At 43.8% G+C, this 19,057-nt stretch overlaps 1 protein-coding gene across 2 annotated transcripts in view; it reads left to right on the top strand.

Annotated features, from left to right (window-relative positions):
* Positions 1 to 19,057, top strand: part of RPTOR (regulatory associated protein of MTOR complex 1) — a 321,928-nt gene that overhangs the window by 176,859 nt on the left and 126,012 nt on the right. For both annotated transcript variants that reach the window (XM_068976432.1, XM_068976431.1), the window contains exon 7: positions 16,970 to 17,029. In XM_068976432.1, the coding sequence (XP_068832533.1) occupies positions 16,970 to 17,029 (60 nt within the window). The remainder of the gene's footprint in view (positions 1 to 16,969; positions 17,030 to 19,057) is intronic.

Here is a 19,057-nt window from a genome sequence, read left to right as displayed (position 1 = left end):
AAGACTTGAGGGGAGCAAGTGTGAACAGAATATTCTTTTAACAGAACAGCACTGTTCAGGAGAGAATAAAGACTATATGCAGTTCAGCTCACAGTGGGGCTCTTACAGCCACCGAGTTATTAATATAATTCCAGGAGATCAACTTTGGATGAAATGATGCTCATAAAATAACATTCCATCCCCTCCAGCCTCCCTCCCTCCTGGTCCTCCTGATGATCAGCTGCCAATGGGAACAAAGTCATTTGTCGTCTGCTGCTTTGATACCATCAGCGCTATGTTCCAAATTAGTTTTAATCCCTGTTTGAAACCATACCTGCAGAGCAACTGAATTATATCCCTTTTTATAAAACAATTACTTGTTAACTATTTATTTGCTTATTTGTATCTTCTTATTAAACTTCTGGGCATTTTAACCAGTACTTTGACTTATCTGATTTGTGTGCCTAAGGATGCAAAATTAGTAACATTAAATCCCGTTGCTTCAAAGATGGTTAATGTATACAGCTGCATACTTAACAGCACACCTTCATGACCTTTATGGAATTAAAAAAAGCAATCCCTTGGTGCTGAACTAGACAGTATATTGCATGAACCAATTTCATTCTCATTTTACTTGTGCTGAGATGAAATGTATGATTCCTCTTAAATAGCATCATGTTTTGAATAACAGAATCATGTGACCATGTAAAACCCCTGCAGATAGTAGCATGGTGACTCCATCATTGTGTGTGTGTGTTAGTCACTCAGTCGTGTCTGACTCCTTGCGACCCCGTGGACTGTAGCCTGCCAGGCTCCTCTGTCCAAGGAATTCTCCAGGCAAGAATATTGGAGTGGATTGTCATTCTCTTCTCCAGGGGATCTTCTCAACCCAGGGATCGAAATTGGGTCTCCTGCATTGCAGACAGATTCTTTACCACTGCACTACCTGGGAGTCCCATCAGTGTCTGACATGATAAAAATGAAGACATGAGATGTCAGCTTCTTTTTATTTTTAGCTTCTTGTCATTTGCTCCCTAATGTCTACACGCTTCACTCTGAATGTTTAAACTGGAGGTGAAGGCCACGTTAAGGTGCTGAGACTGGGCATTAAACCTCTCTTTAGTGTTAACTGTTGTCACCAAGGTCATCAGAACAGCTTGTTTGCTTATCCTGAGATTGAATGGACCTGTGGAAATAACCTGTTTTGAAGGTGTATTCTGTTTGGTCAGCCTTATAAGTACTTAAATGATAAAGATTTGTGAGACCCAAGTCCTCATCTGCTGAAGAGACATACCTCCTCTCCACCTCTTAGGGGTGGAGAAGAGGATGAGACTGCTCTGCTCACTGTGGAGGCAGCCAGCATCTTCCTGGGGGGTGGGGATCATAAAGTCTGACTCAAAGGAGGAGGAGGCAGAGGCTGCACCTGAGTTGATGGTCACTGCTGGTCTCTGTGGTAGCAGAGCATCCCATGTGTTGGGGACCCTGAGGCCTGAGGGAAGATGGGTGACTGCGAAGCAGTGAAGTATGGAGCCGTGGATTGCAGCTGGAAGGTGGACTGTTCCATAGGATCTTGTTCCAGGGGTTTGGTGCCAGGTCGAGGGTCCTGTCTCCAAAGCCGGTGAGATGGATTGATCTCTCCCCTGCAGGAATACGATGGCTGATTCGGGAGACATACACGTGGATCAGTAATAGAGTTACTTGGGTGCCGCTGGAAATGGGCATCCAGAGGCACAGACCCACACCCTAGCGAGCACTCCCGGGGTGGGCAAGACCTGGCGGTGGCCGTAACAGTGGCCCTCAAGTGGGTGTGGGCAAACTCAAGACACCTGGGCGTTCCCAGCTAGCCTCTCCCTAGCCCTACCCACTGCCCAAGTGGAGAGCAGCAGGGTTTGCAGACGTGATTCATAAAGGCTTTTCAGGGCCTTCTGATGCCTTCTTCCTACTAAAAAATGGGGAGGCGGGGGTGGAGTGGGATGGAGGCTTTTCCAGGTAGAAGAGATCTGAGGGCCTGGAGGGAAGGGAGAGAGTAGAGCTGGACTTGGTCAGGTGGGGAGGGTGGGGTCCTTGCTGACTCGGGAAGGATCAGTTGTCACTTTGTTTTAGGCTCAGGAGGCTTCCGCAGTTGTGGGAGATGAGACAAGCTCCTCCTGAAGGAGTTGTTTCACTGGGATCCATCACCAGGGTTTCAGTGTGGTTGAGGTTGCTCACTGAGGATGTGCTGGGTTCTTCAAGTCCAAATATAGCAAGAAAGTTGGCCAGAGGGAGTGAAGGGAGAGGGCAGCCAGACCCCCACACCCTCTGGCAACCCTTCAGGATTGAGAATTGGGAGAGGCCTTGAAGTTAGTTAAGAAGTCCTCGGTCACCCAAGGCAGTAACAGCCAGAAGGCATGGGGCTACTTTGAGAAAGGAAAGGTCACACAGGTGTGAACTGTGTTAAGGAAGTGAGGGGGTGAGGATCAGATGCTCTTTTCAAGGGAAGATGTATCACTTAGGAAATGGATGTTGGTGTTAAGTTAGTTGCTTTTTTAATGTTCCTCTTGTTTTTAATTGGCAAACTTTTGTAAACTAGAAGGAGATATCTTTCAGAGAGGAAACAATTGAGAGTTCAGAGGCTGAACGTTATCCTCCCACGGCCACTGACCTGACACCTAAACCAGAACCCACGAGTACAAGTAGGTTAGCTCAGCTAGTGTGACTCAATGAACACCCTCGTGGAGTGATTTCCAAGCTTCCTACCTGGCTTGGGAGACCAAGAACAGATTGTGTACTGGGTATGTTAAAGAACACAATTTACGTCTAAAAGGTAATTGGAAAATCAACCTGGATCCACTCATTTGCTGCCGGAATGCCAGGAATTGGCTCAGTTTCTCAGCAGTGCTCCTCCATCTTCGGGAACTGTTTTTCTGGTGGATTTAATACTGTGAGAACCCTGAGAAGCTGATGGAATGTCTGGGCTTCCTTCCCTGCACCTGACCCAGCGTTGCCAGGCTTGGTCTGCATGGGAAACCTGTCCTGGCCTGGTGGCTCTGCCTGTTCCCCACACAGTCCTCAGACCAGTAATGTTATTGTGTCCACCTGCTGCTAAGTTAATGGGCATAGACTCACAGTTCATAACGCAGCTGGGATAGCGGGTGCTTCTCAGGGTATACTTAATATTTATCTCATAAGAATTAAAATCATGTTGGTGCTATTAATGTTCAGAAGCATATTTGGGTGTTTCCTTTTTCTTGGTGTGATTGGAGATATGACTGCAGAAAAGCACATAGAGAGAGCTTAGGTGTTCGAAGGGACAGGAAGAGAATGGGGCTGGTTATACAAATTTGGTCCCACTTTAAATAGGAGACCCAAAAACCAGGAAGATTTAAATCCTGAGGAAGACAACTGCATAGGCTGTAGCCCAAGGAAAGCTATGACAAACATAGACAGCATATTAAGAAGCAGAGACATCATTTTGCCAACAAAAGTGTATATAGTCAGAGCTATGGTTTTTCCAGTAGCCATGTACAGATGTGAGAGTTGGACCATAAAGAAGGCTGAGAGCCAAAAATGCTTTCGAATTGTGGTGCTGAAGAAGACTCTTGAGAGTCCCTTGGACTGCGAGGAAATCAACTCTGAATGTTCATTGGAAAGACTGATGCTGAAGCAGAAGCTCCAATACTTTGGTCACCTGATGCAAAGAGCCAACTCTTTGGAAAAGACACTCATGCTGGGAAAGATCAAAGGCAGGAGAACAGGGCGGCAGAGGATGAGATGGTTAGATAGCATCAGCAACTCAATGGATATGAATTTGAGCAAACTCCAGAAGATAGTTAAGGATAGGGGAGCCTGTGTCCATGGAGTCGCAGAGTCAGACACAACTTAGCGACTGAACCACAAGGCCAAACTCATGCAGCTGGCCTGTCAGCTGTGGTCCAGACAGGCAGGAGTGCTCACTCTATCGTCTCCGACTTCCTGCGGCCCCATGGACTGTAGCCCACCAGGCTCTTCTGTCCATGGGACTTTCCAGTCAAGAATACTGGAACAGATGGCCATTTCCTACTCCAGGGGATCTTCCTGACCCAGGGATTGAACCGGTCTCTTGCATCTCCTGCATTGACAGGTGGATTCTTTACCACTAGCACCACCTAGGAAGCCCAGGAGGGAGAGACTTGACTCTAGTATTCCTGCAAGTCTGTTGGCCTTTATTAATGAGCACAGGTTGAACTAAAACCTGACCTGAGGTGTGCACACCTCTCATTTGTTTGCTGTTTAAGCTAGTTCTCTGTTGCCTGTATTTTACCTGTTACACAGGGATGTACAGGCACTTCAGTCAGTTCTCTCCAGAGCCTGTGACTGGACCACTCACCCTACCTGGTAGCTTCCACTCTGCCTGTGGCCTTCCCTGCATGGCTGAAGGAGTCTCTGTCTTTATAAGCTTTCATCTTACACTTGTACCCTCTTTTCTTTCTGCTTTCCCTGATCGAGTTTGAGACGATGCATTGAATTGTCAGGAGGAGTGCAAGGAACATTATTTGGGAGTTCGGGTCTAGCGGCCTTAGTCTTCATGGGAACGCCGTGGCACATGTCTGTAGACTTGGCCTTGTCACTGGGTGATTTGAGAACCTTCTGATCCTCAGCTTTCTCCCACATGAAGTAGGAATAATAATAATAATAGCCAATGTATAAGCTATCTGACCACAGAAGTTACTTCATTAATGACTTCGTCCTGATCTTAATCTTCCTTGAATCCCTGGAGATGCTTCTGGGCAGACTGAGGTTGGAGGGATGTGGAAGGGGGGTTGCTCAGGGTTGCCCAGACATCTCTCATCATATAATCTTGGCTCAGCTCACAGCTTCTGTCCTAAAACACCAAACCTGTTGCCTCTTTTCCATGTTGTGTTCTCCTCCCAGGAATCATTTAGGTGTTAAACCTAGGGACTGAGTCAGAGATTGCAGAATTTTTTAACAGTAAGAACCTCCCAGGTTTAAAACACCTGGGGCTTATTCCGAAGAGGCTCTGCTGTGGCCATTTTTAAGCATGAGTTTTGCCACGCACTTGACGAGTGGGAAGTGGGCTACAGCTGAGAAGTGCGAGTTCTCTCCTGGGTTGGAGCATGGCCTCACCCATGATGGGAACCCAGTGACCAGATCTGAACTGACCAGGCATGCACAAGACCATTGTCTGAATTTCTAACCCAGCCCCCGGCTCTCCAGGGCAGGGAGTCATCTGCTGGTTACAGAGGCAGGAAGAGAAATGAATGTCTGCATTATTTCAGTAAAGCGTCTGTAACGCGCTGGAGGGGTTTGTTTGTATCTTTTGATCGTGGAAGGAGTGTGACACTGCATGGCTCATCTTGGTCTCCAGTCCTGCTTAAAATTTCTTCCAGCCGATTTCTCCTCTCACTCGTATCTGGAGAAGAATCAGGACTTGGCTCGGGGCCACCAGACGTGCCGGGACTTCAGAATTCTGCAGTGACATCAGCTTCAGTTCTCTGTAACGGGGACTGACTGGTTCTGGAATGGTCCACGCAGGTCGCCGTGTAGCTCACAAGCACTGCTGCTCTCAGCGTATCAGGGGCCTGTGTTTTTAAATAGGGTCAGCTCTCTTGATAGTTGTCACTTGAATGATAGGTGGTACAGAATTTGGTGCTGCGGCACCACCACTGGGGTAGGGGTGGCCTCTGTTCACCTTGATTTTCTTCATCCATGTGCACACGGGCGTAAACTGACCCCCAGAGTGAACTTTCGGATGTAGACAGAAGATTGGGGGTCAAGGACATGGTTTCTTAATACAGAAAGAGCCCATCAGGTGACAAGAGAAAGATAATAATAAATATGATGGAAGAATGTAACTTAAGTGGTGTTTGGCTCATTAATTTAAAAGAATCATTTAATTTTTACATAAATTTAACTTTCTAGGTCTGCTATGGGGCCATCCTACATCTTAGATAAGGACAAATGAAGGCCCAGCTGCTCTGTATGAGAGTAAACAGGTGTGTTTACTTGCAAACACTCCCTTCAGTCTTTCAGCCCTGTTTTCCTTTTATATTAATATAAATACTAGAGAACCACATTCTCAGGGGACGGCAGGCTCCACCACCGCCTCTCAGCCTTTCCTCAGCTCTGCCGGCTCATGAAGACGCCTACTAAATCAGAACTATGCAGTGGGGCTCATAGAGGGGTTATTGAGTGAGAGGATTGGGGTAAATACAGTCTTGTTTTCAGCTTATCAGATAAAATTACGCCTTAAGATCTGAATCAGGCTGAGGATGCTGGAACATGTGAGGCTGTCCTGAACAAGCAGAATTCTAACTTTACCCAGTGAATTCCATGGAAACAGGCCCCGGAAAGTTGGGAAGAAACGTATGGAAGCTTGTTGTGTGCCCCACCTCTTTCCTGTGGTTTGTGGTTGGGGGTCATGAGCATCAGCTCTGTGGAAGAGAGCTGCCCTTTGAAGAGAGCGGGTTGCTTTCTGCTTTCACCAGTCAGTGCAGGGGCTTCATTGCTAATGACCATGGGGATGAGCTGGGCTGGGAGGGGCTGGGAGCCTCTCTTCACATCTTGACTTTCTTCAAAAATAGAAACAAACTGCTCAAGTTTTGAGAAATTAGATCTTTCCTTGGAACATTTTCCTGACATTGACTCACAGACATAGGATCACCTGCTTTGACCCTCTCTTTCTCTCTCCACTTACTTTTTATTACAGGGCAATTTTCAGCCATTCTACACAACAATCAAGAGAATAATAAAGCAAACTCCCTTGTACTCATCACCCCAAATCTTAACGTTGTTACTTGCTCTATCATTTTCTTTTTATGGCTATTTTTAGTAAATTACGGACATGATGCTATCTACCCACCAATATTTAAATACACATTTTTTAAAAGACTTTTTTTCTTATGACTACAATTGTCTTGACCTTTTCATCTCTTCTGAACCAAAATGAAAGCACCCTTGTGGAGTTAGCACTGTTCCATTGAAAGTTCTTTCTGCTTTCACCAGGCAGGTACTTTAGGAACCCCTGGATATCCTTGAGGCTCTGGCCCTCAGAACAAGACAGGCGGGGTCAGCTCATTCCGTCCTTCAGCAGGAAACTCAGATGAGGTGATGGTATGCGTTTCTCTGTCTAATGAAATAATTAGTTTTCCCTTTAGCTGGCTTGCCTCTGAAGCTGACAGCAGCTCAGACAGCTGACTCCTGAACCTCATTTGTGTCTTGTCCTGGTTGCTGGCCTAGAAGCTCCTGAGGAGAGTTCTGTACATTTAAAAGTGATAGCTATTTAAAGGTTATAAATTAGAAAAGTCTCTTCTACTTTTTTTCTCCTAATAATACACATGGCATACTTTTCAATTTAGCTTCAAATACCAGATAATTGACACACTATTTCATATAGGTTTTTTGTTTGTTTTTTTAACCTGCTAGATTAAATGAAATGTCAAGGAACTTGCTTGTCTTATTTTAATAGTGTACTGCCACTTTGGGCTGTCTCCCAAAACTCCTTAAAAGACATCTCTGGCAGTGCACTTTCACATTCAGAAGGACTTGGTTAAAATAGTCTGATCTGTGAAGCTTCCTCGACATTACCGTCCGTGGAAACCCCAGTGCCAGCCCATGAGAAGGACATGGCCATGCTCAGTATAGCCTCTGCTCAGAATGCAGCTATCTGAGGACTCCAGAAAGCAGGCAGCACTTTGGGGACTGAAATCAGAAACCTTGAATAACACTCAGTGGGGATCCGGTCCCACGGGTCTTTTTCTGCCCTGGCTCTCCCAGCTCTGACCCAGGTGCAGGCTGAACCTGCACAGGGAGTGCTGAAAGCTCTGCTTTCTCGCTGGAGGACAGGGTCACCTGTGCATGGGAGAGAGCGAAAGGCACTCCGCCTCCACAGAGCACCAACCTAGGAGCGCTCTGAATCCCTTTGTTCAAGATTCTTTGTAGAGCTTAGTCTCTAGCCCCCTTCCCTCCTGAGTTCAGAGGTTGGAGGTCAGCATGTGGCTGGAAGTTCCCATCTGTTATCCAGTGTTTGGTCTTTCTGGTGACTGGCCCCCACCCTGAATCACCTCATCAGCCTAAACTCAGTTGTGGTCAAAGGGGGCTCCAGAAAGGAGACAGCATGCTCTTTGTATCCTCAATGAAGTTACAGAAAAATGGTCTCTGAAAAAAAAATGAATAAATATTGGGATTGACAAAACATTACATCAAGTTGCAAAGAGAAAGAAAAAGTTTAAGAAATCAAATTTAGTTCTAAAGTTTGTGACCTTAAAATTGGTCAGAAATGGAAATACAGGAGACAGAAAGCAGTAAAAAAATAATGAGAAGCAAGAAAACTAAAACGGTGAAGATTCAACACGCAGATAATTATCCTTAAAATATGGACTAGAACACTTGGTAACAAAGCAGTGTGTAAACATAAGCCATATTTCAGTAAGTATAAGTTTTCTCTTTCTTCTCACAAAGTTACCATGACTGAGGCACCAAACCTGACAAATGCAGTGTGTGTGCACATGCACATATTACTACACACGCACACATATACACGGACACACAGTGCAGATGAACTCCAAGTGAAATACTAGCACTTCGCATCCTGCAGTATAATAAGAGAACAAAAAACTTCGGCCAAGTGAGAATCATTCCAGGACTGCTCTGATGACTTTCTATTAGGCTACCTATTAATATAATTCATCATCTTAATAGGTGAGAGGAGAATAGTTACTTGATAAAATTAAAAATGAATTTTAATAAAACCTTATAATAAAAATAGAAGAATACTTCCTTTACATAAGAGAAATTTTCTTCTCAACTAGCAGCTATCATCCTGCACTAATGCTTCGATACTGTGTTTCATTAATGTAATTAGAACAAAGTGGGGGTATATAGTAAGTGTGATTCATTTAACAACTTCTGGAAATGCTAGTCAGTATAATAATTAGGTACAAAAACAAAGTGAAAGTATACATATTCTAAAGAGAAGGCAAATTTGCTTTATTTATGTCTGGTCTGAATTTTAACTTTACACAAAACCAATGAAAAATTATTAGCAATAACATGAACATTCAGCAAAGTGACTGATTACTAAGTGAGCATAGATCAATACCATAAACCATAAAACTCCAGGCTACCTCTGGGGAAGGGATGGCAGCAGATACCATGGTGGGGACACAGGGGACCTTTTAGATTTTGTAATGTGCTATTTCTTAATCTGGGTGGTGCTTACATTTACTTTATTAGTCCTTAAACTCACATCTGTATTTTATATATTCTTCATATATTAAATACTTTACAATTTCCTTAAAACTGTTACCCTTTTTATATATTAAAAATAGCAAGGAAATTTGGGGAAGGAAGATAAATCTGATTCACAGTAGCAACAATGACAATGATACAATGTAAACAAGCTAAGAGTATATTGGACATTTGTATAGAAAATTCCATAAAACTTTACTGATTAATATGAAAGGATCTTTGAATAAATGAAGGAATTGACCACATTATTATTACATGGTGAGAGCCAGAAGATTAAGGGTATAAATTCTCCATAAATTAAATCATAAACTTGACACATATAGATAAAGTGATTTTAAAGGTCAAGTAGAAGGATAAATGTTTGCAAATACCCATAGAAATAAAAAAAAAAAAAAAAGATTTGTGAAAGAAAACTGCTGCTGCTGCTAAGTCGCTTCAGTCGTGTCCTACTCTGTGTGACCCCATAGACGGCAGCCCACCAGGCTCCCTTGTCCCTGGGATTCTCCAGGCAAGAACACTGGAATGGGTTGCCATTTCCTTCTCCAATGCATGAAAGTGAAAAGTGAAAGCAAAGTCACTCAGTTGTGTCTGACTCTTAACAAGCCCATGGACCACAGCCCACCAGGCTCCTCCGTCCATGGGATTTTTCAGGCAAGAGTACTGGAGTGGGTTGCCATTGCCTTCTCTGGAAAGTTATTAAAATACATTTTGAAGGTTCAGGTAGAAAAAGAGCTGACATTCTAGTCAATGGAACAGAGTACAGTTCCAGAAACAGAATCTATTTAAGAATTTATCATTTGGAAAAAGAGTGAATTACTCAATATTCTTTGGGACACAGGGCTAACCATTTGAAATTTTTCTTTTTTAAAAAAAATTTATTTATTTTTCCTTTATTTAAAAAAATTTTTTTATTTTTACTTTATTTTACTTTACAATACTGTATTGGTTTTGGCATACATTGACATGAATCCACCATGGGTATACATGAGTTCCCAATCATGAACCCCCCTCCCACCTCCCACCCCATATCATCTCTCTGGATCATCCCCGTGCACCAGCCCCAAGCATCCTGTATCCTGTATTGAACATAGACGGGCGATTCGTTTCTTACATGATAGTATACATGCTTCAATGCCATTCTTCCAAATCATCCCACCCTCTCCCTCTCCCTCAGAGTCCAGAAGCTTATTCTACATATCTGTGTCTCTTTTGCTGTCTCACATACAGGGTCATCATTACCACCTTTCTAAATTCCATATATATATGTTAGTATACTGTATTGGTGTTTTTCTTTCTGGCTTACTTCACTCTGTATAATCGGCTCCAGTTTCATCCATCTCATTAGAACTGATTCAAATGTATTCTTTTTAATGGCTCAGTAATACTCCATTGTGTATATGTACCACAGCTTTCTTATCCATTCATCTGCTGATAGACATCTAGGTTGTTTCCATGTCCTGGCTATTATAAACAGTGCTGCAATGAACATTGGGGTACATGTGTCTCTTTCAATTCTGGTTTCCTCGGTGTGTATGCCCAGCAGTGGGATTTGCATAAGGCAGTTCTATTTGCAATTTTTTAAGGAATCTCCACACTGTTCTCCATAGTGGCTGTACTAGTTTGCATTCCCACCAACAGTGTAAGAGGGTTCCCTTTTCTCCCACACCCTCTCCAGCATTTATTGCTTGCAGACTTTTGGATCGCAGCCATTCTGACTGGTGTGAAATGGTACCTCATTGTGGTCTTGATTTGCATTTCTCTGATAATGAGTGATATTGAGCATCTTTTCATGTGTTTGTTAGCCATCCATATGTCTTCTTTGGAGAAAAGTCTATTTAGTTCTTTGGCCCATTTTTTGATTGGGTCGTTTATTTTTCTGGAATTGAGCTGCCTAAGTTGCTTGTATATTTTTGAGATTAGTTGTTTGTCAGTTTCTTCATTTACTATTATTTTCTCGCATTCAGAAGGCTGTCTTTTCACCTTGCTTATAGTTTCCTTTGTTGTGCAGAAGCTTTTAATTTGAATTAGATCCCATTTGTTTATTTTTGCTTTTATTTCCAGTATTCTGGGAGGTGGATCATAGAGGATCCTGCTGTGATTTATGTTGGAGAGTGTCTTTCCTATGTTCTCCTCTAGGAGTTTTAAAGTTTAGATCTTTAATCCATTTTGAGTTTATTTTTGTGTGTGGTGTTAGAAAGTGATCTAGTTTCATTCGTTTGCAAGTGGTTGGCCAGTTTTCCCAGCACCACTTGTTAAAGAGATTGTCTTTACTCCATTGTATATTCTTGCCTCCTTTGTCAAAGATAAGGTGTCCATATGTGTTTGGATTTATCTCTGGGCTTTCTATTTTGTTCCATTGATCTATATTTCTGTCTTTGTGCCAGTACCATACTGTCTTGATGACTTTGGCTTTGTAGTAGAGCCTGAAATTTTTCTAATCCTTACCTCTTACCATGATAAAATAAATTCCAAATATACTGAGGTTTTAAATGCGAAAAAGAAAACACAAAAGTACTGGAAAAATTATTATAATTAAAAAGCTATAAAGGAAGTGATAGGCTTTATTTAATACTAATTCTAAGTTTTATATGGCAAAGAAAGCAAAAAACAAAACTTTAAAAAAATTATGAATTTGGGGAAAATTATGTAATATATAACAAAGCCACCCTCAGTTTTGTTAATGTATAAAACACTTTAAAATCAATAAGACAAGAAGGGCATAAACAGACAATAAGCCAAAGGAAAATACAAAGAACCAGAAAAATTATTAGCTGGCATTTAACTTCAGTAATAATCAAAGCAATTCCAATGATGTGTCATTTCTCACCTATCAGTAGGACAGAGGGTTGTTTTTCTTTTATGTTATAAATGCAGTATTTTCCAGAAGTTAAAAAGTGGATGTATTCAGCTTTGATGTGACAGTAAATGACACTTTCCTCTGGAGAGCCATCAGACAATGGCTGGTCATTCAATAGGGGTACCCATTCATCAGGCAGTTCCATTGCTACAAATACATCTTGAGGACAGCGCACTCATGTTCATGAGGAACAATGTTCTGTGCATCAGCTTTTATATTGTCCATGATATATACAAGGACAAGTTACAGAACAGCATGTATAAACTACAATCTTTTCATATAATGGAATACCAGTCAGCAGGGGAGAAGAGTAAATTCATGAAACCAGCAAAAGCATGGATAAATACCTAAAGCATCATGCTAACTGGAAGAGGTCTTATACAAAAGAACATACTCAATGAATCCTTGTATATGAAACTCTAGAACCAAGGAGTAAAAATCAGTGGAAAAATCAGAGCAGTATTTGCCCCTGGGGGCAATGGGAAGAAGTAGGAATTGCTGAGAAAGGGCTAAAGAAAATCCCTGGGAAGTTGATAGAAGTCCATGTAGCAGGTTGGGTACAGGCATTTGTCAAAACCCAATGAATGAACAGTTAAAGATGTGTGCACATCATTATATGTAATTTTACATCAAAAGATAAAAAACAATGAGCAAATACTGAACGTTGGTTTGGGTGCTAAAGAATTTAAAGGGAAGTAAGTATACCACTTCCTCTGTCTCATGAAAAATGAGATGCACTGATGGATGGAGAAGCAGAAATGTGATAAAGCAAATGTAATCAAATGCTGATGGTGGAGCCTAGGTGGTGGGATCCAGGAGCTTAACTCTAAAATTCTTTCAATTTTGTTGAATGTTGGAAAACACTGGGGGTGAGGGGAAAGCTATAGTGTGTATGGCAGATTCTCTTATGGTAAGAAACAAAAGCTGAACAAAACCCAAGTGTAGATATTGATTGTACATGTGTGCTAGGCACAGTCTGGATGCAGAGGGGCAGTCGACAGTGGGATTGGGCTGCAGGACCAACTCCACTTTTCCATCGTCTGTGTTGTTTAGGCTGTTTCAGGGACTGATTTTATTCTATCCCAGCACAAAATAAATCAGCATGGTTCAGTTTTCTGTAAGAGGTAAATAGGAAAGTGTTAATTGTTATCTTAGATTTGGGGGTAATTTTCATTTGTAATATCTATACTTTCAATTTTTGTGATAAATGTATGGGATTTTTTTCTAATTGGAAAAAAATTTAGTATATTTCCACTCTCAGAAACAATAGCATCCAGCAGTTATGTGACAGTTTACAAAGTTACAGAGTTGAGTTTTCTTTTTAGCATCCATTAATTTGTTCCTTATAAAAATCTTGAAGCCAGTCACTTGCAAGAGCAATAGGAAAAAAAAGATACATGAAATATTAGAAATCAATCTTATACCATATTCACTTGGTGACACATTTATGATGGAGTATCAAAACTATATGTTAGGGCACCCTTCTAAGTACTTGTGACACACTGATGAACAAAATAAAAGAAGTCCTGTGCTCACTGAGCTTATCTTCTATGATAAAGACAAGCAATCAAAATATATATTAAGGTAGCAAGAAATGCTGTTTTTAAAAAGCACAGTACACGAGTAGAGAATGAAGGTGCTATTTTCTCAGGCTGGTCAGCGAAGGTAGAAGAAATCCGAGTAAAACAAAGGAGTAAACCTTCCAGTTTGGGGCAAGAGGGAGTAACCTGTGCAAAGGCCCTGAGGTGGGGCTGTGCCTGGCGGACGGAAGGAGGAGAAAGTGTGTCAGGGTGACTGGTACTGGGTAAGCAGAGTGAGAGGGAGGAAGTAAAGTCAGAGCAGTGACTAGAAGCCCAGGGCAGGGCCTTCGGGGGCTAGGCAAGCATCCTGCATTTCATCCTGCATGGCAAGAAGCCTCTGGAGGGTCAAGATGACCACATTTCCTCATAAAAGGCTCGCTCTGGCTGCCTAGTAGAGAATTCCTGGGAGAGAATTAGGGAGCACAGGCAAGAAAGGAAGCAGAGAGACTATTCTGGAAAATGTGAGGGATGCTGGGTCCTGGCCTGGGGCTGTGTCCTCAAGGAGGTGAAGGATATTAGGCAGCGTCAGGAGACCTATTTGGTTGTCACAACTGGGTTGGGGTGCTGCTGGCATCTCATGGGTAGAGGCTAGGATGCCACCCCCACAGCATAGAATGATTTGGCCCCAGTGTCCTTAGTGCCCAACTGAGAAACCCTGGCCTGGAGGGTCAGTAGGCAGGCGGTGAGCAGTGGTCATGTGCTATGTAACTTCCCCCGCAGTTTGGAAAGGGCAGGTCAGACAGGAGTCAGAAGTGGCCCAGCCTGTTGATGAGCTCCAGCAACCAGCACAATGTAGTCAGCACTAAACGTCTGCCAGCTGTTGTGTTTATTGTTATAATTACTAATATCCAGCTTTGTGGAACTGTCGAGCCATTTTTATTGTCTCTGATTTTGCCTGATGTAGTCTGGTGCAAAGGGAATGAATACAGGCTGATGTACAGTTTTGTGGACTGTCAGTCACTGGTTCATCCATGCTGCTCGTGCATATTTTAAAGTTGCATAGTGTCCCTATTTTTAATTTCCTTCTTAACTTTATATTTCCAGCAGATTTATGATAATACTTATTTCCCAGTTAATAAGTTATTTTTATAAAGTCTAATTCCAAAATGTGGTCAACAATGAATCTAGTTTTATTAACTACTTTTGTCTTGATTTTAGGATAGAATACTTTGCATTGTGAATGAGACACTGAGAAAGTCTGGATTCTGCCAACTTCCTCCTGTTTAGCTGTAGATGGTTTAATTGACCTTGTAGTCTCTTGGCTATAGGACTGGTCGTTGACTTTTCTCCTGGTTTGGGGCATGCAACTCTGTATCCTGAACCATGGTTGTAGCTCAGGCCACACCCCACAGTGGAAAGCCCCAGGTGTTCGTAGCCCCCAGTGTGGCACTGGTTGTCCCTGTCTATGTGCATCTGCTGGTGAGCAGGCATGGAAATCTCTCCTTGGTGCCCTTCAGCTCTGATGTCCCCGGGTCTCCTTGGGGTCTGATCCTGTGCCTGTGCAGGGCCCAGCTCAGCCCAGGGTCCTAGGAGAGCTTGCTCGCAGAGTTTGGCTCCTCCTTCCTAAGACTTCCCCTGAAGCTCTGGGCTTCTGATCTCCTTCCGGTTGAGCTGTGTCCCTGATGCTTTATGAATTAGGGAGCACGTGTGGGAAAAACTGGTTAAGGCGGACCTCGTGCAGTTACTCTTCTTGTAAGGGTCATACCTTCCCTTTCTGCCTGAATTTGTTTGCTCTTTGATGCTTTCAAGTGGTTGCTTTTTATATTTTATCCAGAGCTTACTGTTGTTATTGACAAAAGGATTAGTCTGGTACAGACTATTCTGTCATTATAGGAATGCTGAGGTCCAATCAGTAAGCGCGTTGTAGAGAAAAAAACAGCAGAGCAATCCTGTTTGCATAGGCCTCAGAATTGGAGTGGAAGGTACATTTCCTATAAACCATTTCCATCCACGGAGAGATCCTGATTCACATGGAGCCACTGTCAGAGCTGCCTGTGGGCGGTTGCAGTGATGTGTGGGAGCGGGCGGGCCGAGCTCTCCAACAGGGAAGGAAACAGGAGGATCTGTCCGGATGGACTGACTGGCCCTGTGGAGCATCTGGGCAGCCCAGGTGCTTGTGCCCGAGGGAGACGGGCTCTGTCTCATTGGTGTTTCTGCTGCTCTGTGAATGGAGAGCACCGGCCAGCTCAGCCACCGCCAGAAATATAACTTCCTCTGTGGCTGAGCAGGGTGTTGCTCGCTGAAGCCATAAGCCTAGTGGGGCTGGGTTCTCAGGGTTCCCCCATCCCAGCTGGAGGGCCACATGTCAGGAGCCAGTTGCGCACCAGACGCTGTCGTCATGGTCTTGTCTGTCTTCCGATATCTGGGTCTCTATCTCCTTGTCTTTCTCCCTCGTCCTTACCTGTCCACTGTACACCTCTCACTTCATGTACCCTGAATGTGGCCTGGTCCTTGTATTCATCCCCTCCCATGAGCACACTGGCTTTCCCCGACCTTCCTCCACGTATCACATCCATCTAGTGATGCGGAAATGTGTTTTGTGGGTGTATTGCTCTGTGCCTGCTGCTCTTTACGTAGGGGGGTTATTTGTTCTTAATTTTTAAAGCAGGTGAATTAAATGTTTTACATTTCTCCTGTGACCAGTGCTAAGTTGCTTCTTCACTCTTCGTGACCATTGATTCTGTCCTGCCACGTGCCAATAGCCCTGACAGGAAGGAAGAGATGGGCTTCAGCCTCCTGTCAGTGCGTACAAATTAGCTGATGCCTGGCCAGTCCCCCAGTCCCAGTTCCCCCCGACCCCAGCCAGCCCTCCAGGATGGCTCTGCAGCAAAGATTAAGTCTCATAGCTCCTGTGATTTTATGATAATTAAAATGATATAATTGAATTCACTTTTCTTTGTCTTCTCCCACAAATTTCTTTTGTGTGCCTCGGGGTGGTTCACTGATCCTTCCATCACTCTCTCCAGCTTTACTTGCTTAAGAAGGAAAAATGGAAAAGTGGGGCCTGTTCCATCATCTGGGTGGAAGCTTTCTGTCTGGTGACTCTCATGAGGACCCGCCCCCAACCCCCCAAAGTGAGGATCTGCCTCACCGCCTGTAGATTTTTCTCCTTCCACTGAAGACCTCCAGTTGCAGCTCAGTATTCCTGCCCCTGGGGAGATTTTCTTCATAAACCTAAGAGCTGACAGAATTAAGAAAATCTTGGTTTACCTTTTCACTGTGGCAATCCCCATGCCCTGCTTCCTCTCTGTGCTTTTTCTCTGGGACTGTTGTATTCTCCTGTTACATATCCCATTGCTGTGATTCACTGTCTTCTCTTTCTTTGCAGGTTCTGCATGCAGAAATGTGTTAGTCTGGTGCCTGGAGTCACACTGGATTTGATAGAAAAGTAAGTCAGATTTTTAAGCTATTGTGGCTTCTGGTGTGAAGGGGAGTCTCCATTTTTCAGTCTCGGTTCTCAGAAGTACTTCTGTCAGCACAGATGTTTCCCTTTCATGTGTTCTTTTGTTCTCTGATTAAGGCCTTGTTTGTGATTGTTACATAGGACAAGCTAAATTTGGGGCCATATTAAAAGGAAAAGAGTACAAGCGGAATCCTTTTGAACATTTAAAAATACTCTCGACACTGAACCAAAGCAAAAACGCACGTATCATTACACATACAGACCAATAACTGCACATAGAGATCACTCTGCTCCTCAGCAGAGTCAGATCATAGCTTAGCATCTTCCCCATGTTCCTCAACTTTCCCTTTCACGTTCTGCAACCTTCCATTCCCCCGACTCAGTGGGGACATAAACCCAGTGTCACGTTCTATCTAAGGCAGGTGTGGTGTTTCCTGGCAGGAGGGGTCCTTCATGATGTGCAGTGGTTGCTTGGCCTCTCCTTGTCCTCCCAGGTCCTGGGGCCGGCTTGTCTGCTCCTGTCATGAGCCTCTTTGGGTCAGTACACCATCTCAGAGCTCTAAACTTAACCTACATTTTATGTTTGTTTGCGTGTTCATTTCATTCATCCCGATTCACCTAGGGTAGTTCCTATTGCTTCTGCTCTGAACCCCATTTCTTCTAGAATTAACATATGGACTGTTCCGTAAGTCTTGATATACAGAATCGTGTGGTAAAGCAGAAAGGCCTGATTTTAATAATTAACCTCAGGTAGAAAAAGCAAATCTTCTAGGTTTCTTTCCTGGAAGACAACTTGCCTGTGTGTCAGGGGAAATGCACAAGAATATTATGCCTGAATGCCCACCGCAAGTGCACTGTGGAATCAATCACGTGTGTTCCTGACGGGAGAATACAGAGTGTGGTGGCTACACTTGCGTCAACAGGGAGCAAGCAGCCTTTTGTTAAGAGACTGACATGACACCCACCATGGGCTGCAGAACCGTGCATAACTCTGTGTGTGAATACATATCAGCAAGACATGAAATAAAATATTTGCATTCCGCTCTGGGTAGGAAAGTGAAATTTGGAGCAAGAAGCAGGGAGGCGCAATGTTAAGGAACTGATTTTTTTCCATCTCGTTTAATTTTTTTTATAAGAATATAGATATGTAAAATATACGTACAAATAAATTGAAAAGAAAGAACCAACAAAATATAAGTAGGATACCTGCAAACAATTCATTGAGTATAATTCCTTTCATTAAATTTTGGATAAATGTCTGCGGAAATCATGTGACTGGTCACTGCATCTGTTTACTTCAAGATGCTTTTGTCCACAAGCAAAATGGGATATTGTGACAAGAAAGAATTAGCGTGACACTGATCAGTGCCAGCAGGACAAACAGGAAGGCCTGTGGTCCTTCTGCTTAGAGTGGGTCTTGGTTTCCACTGACCCACAGTTGAGATTTCAAAGCCATTGCTGAAAGGGCAGTGCTGGCTGAGGCTGGGCACAGGGAGGCGCTGATAGATGGGCACTGCAGGCTGGGAGGGAAGCAGCGGGACTTGAGGTTGGGACTGATACCAGCAGCAGAGTGGTGTTTGGGGTGCTGGCTGTGCTGGCTCAGTCAGAGCAGGGACCACAGGCCTCGGTGCGTCATGCTCACAAGGGTCAGGGAGGGCTCAGGCCTGGCACTCTCTGCCCCCAGTGTGTAGTACAGAGTCCACCCATGCTTCTTTTCAAAGTCGTGCTGCACTGGGCAGGCGCAGCTGCTGATTTTCTCCACATCGGAGCTCTGGTGCTCTCGGGGTTACATGGTGGGGAGAGCGCGTTGGTGGTCTTGTGTCCCTGTTCCCGTCTTTGCTGGGTGGCCCGTGCTCCAGGGGTCAGTGCGGTCAGGAAGCAGGGGGATGAGTGGCTGGGTGCTGAGTGCTCTGTTCACCGGCCTCCACGATCGCCCCGTCCTGGTCACACTCACACAACTCACTTCTAGAGACAGGACTCAGGACCCCTCCTCTCAGAGGAACTGCTCCTCCC

This window comes from Capricornis sumatraensis, chromosome 8 (genome assembly GCF_032405125.1).
Source record: "Capricornis sumatraensis isolate serow.1 chromosome 8, serow.2, whole genome shotgun sequence".
NCBI classification, from domain to species: domain Eukaryota; kingdom Metazoa; phylum Chordata; class Mammalia; order Artiodactyla; family Bovidae; genus Capricornis; species Capricornis sumatraensis.
This window is presented reverse-complemented; position numbering and strand designations above follow the sequence as displayed.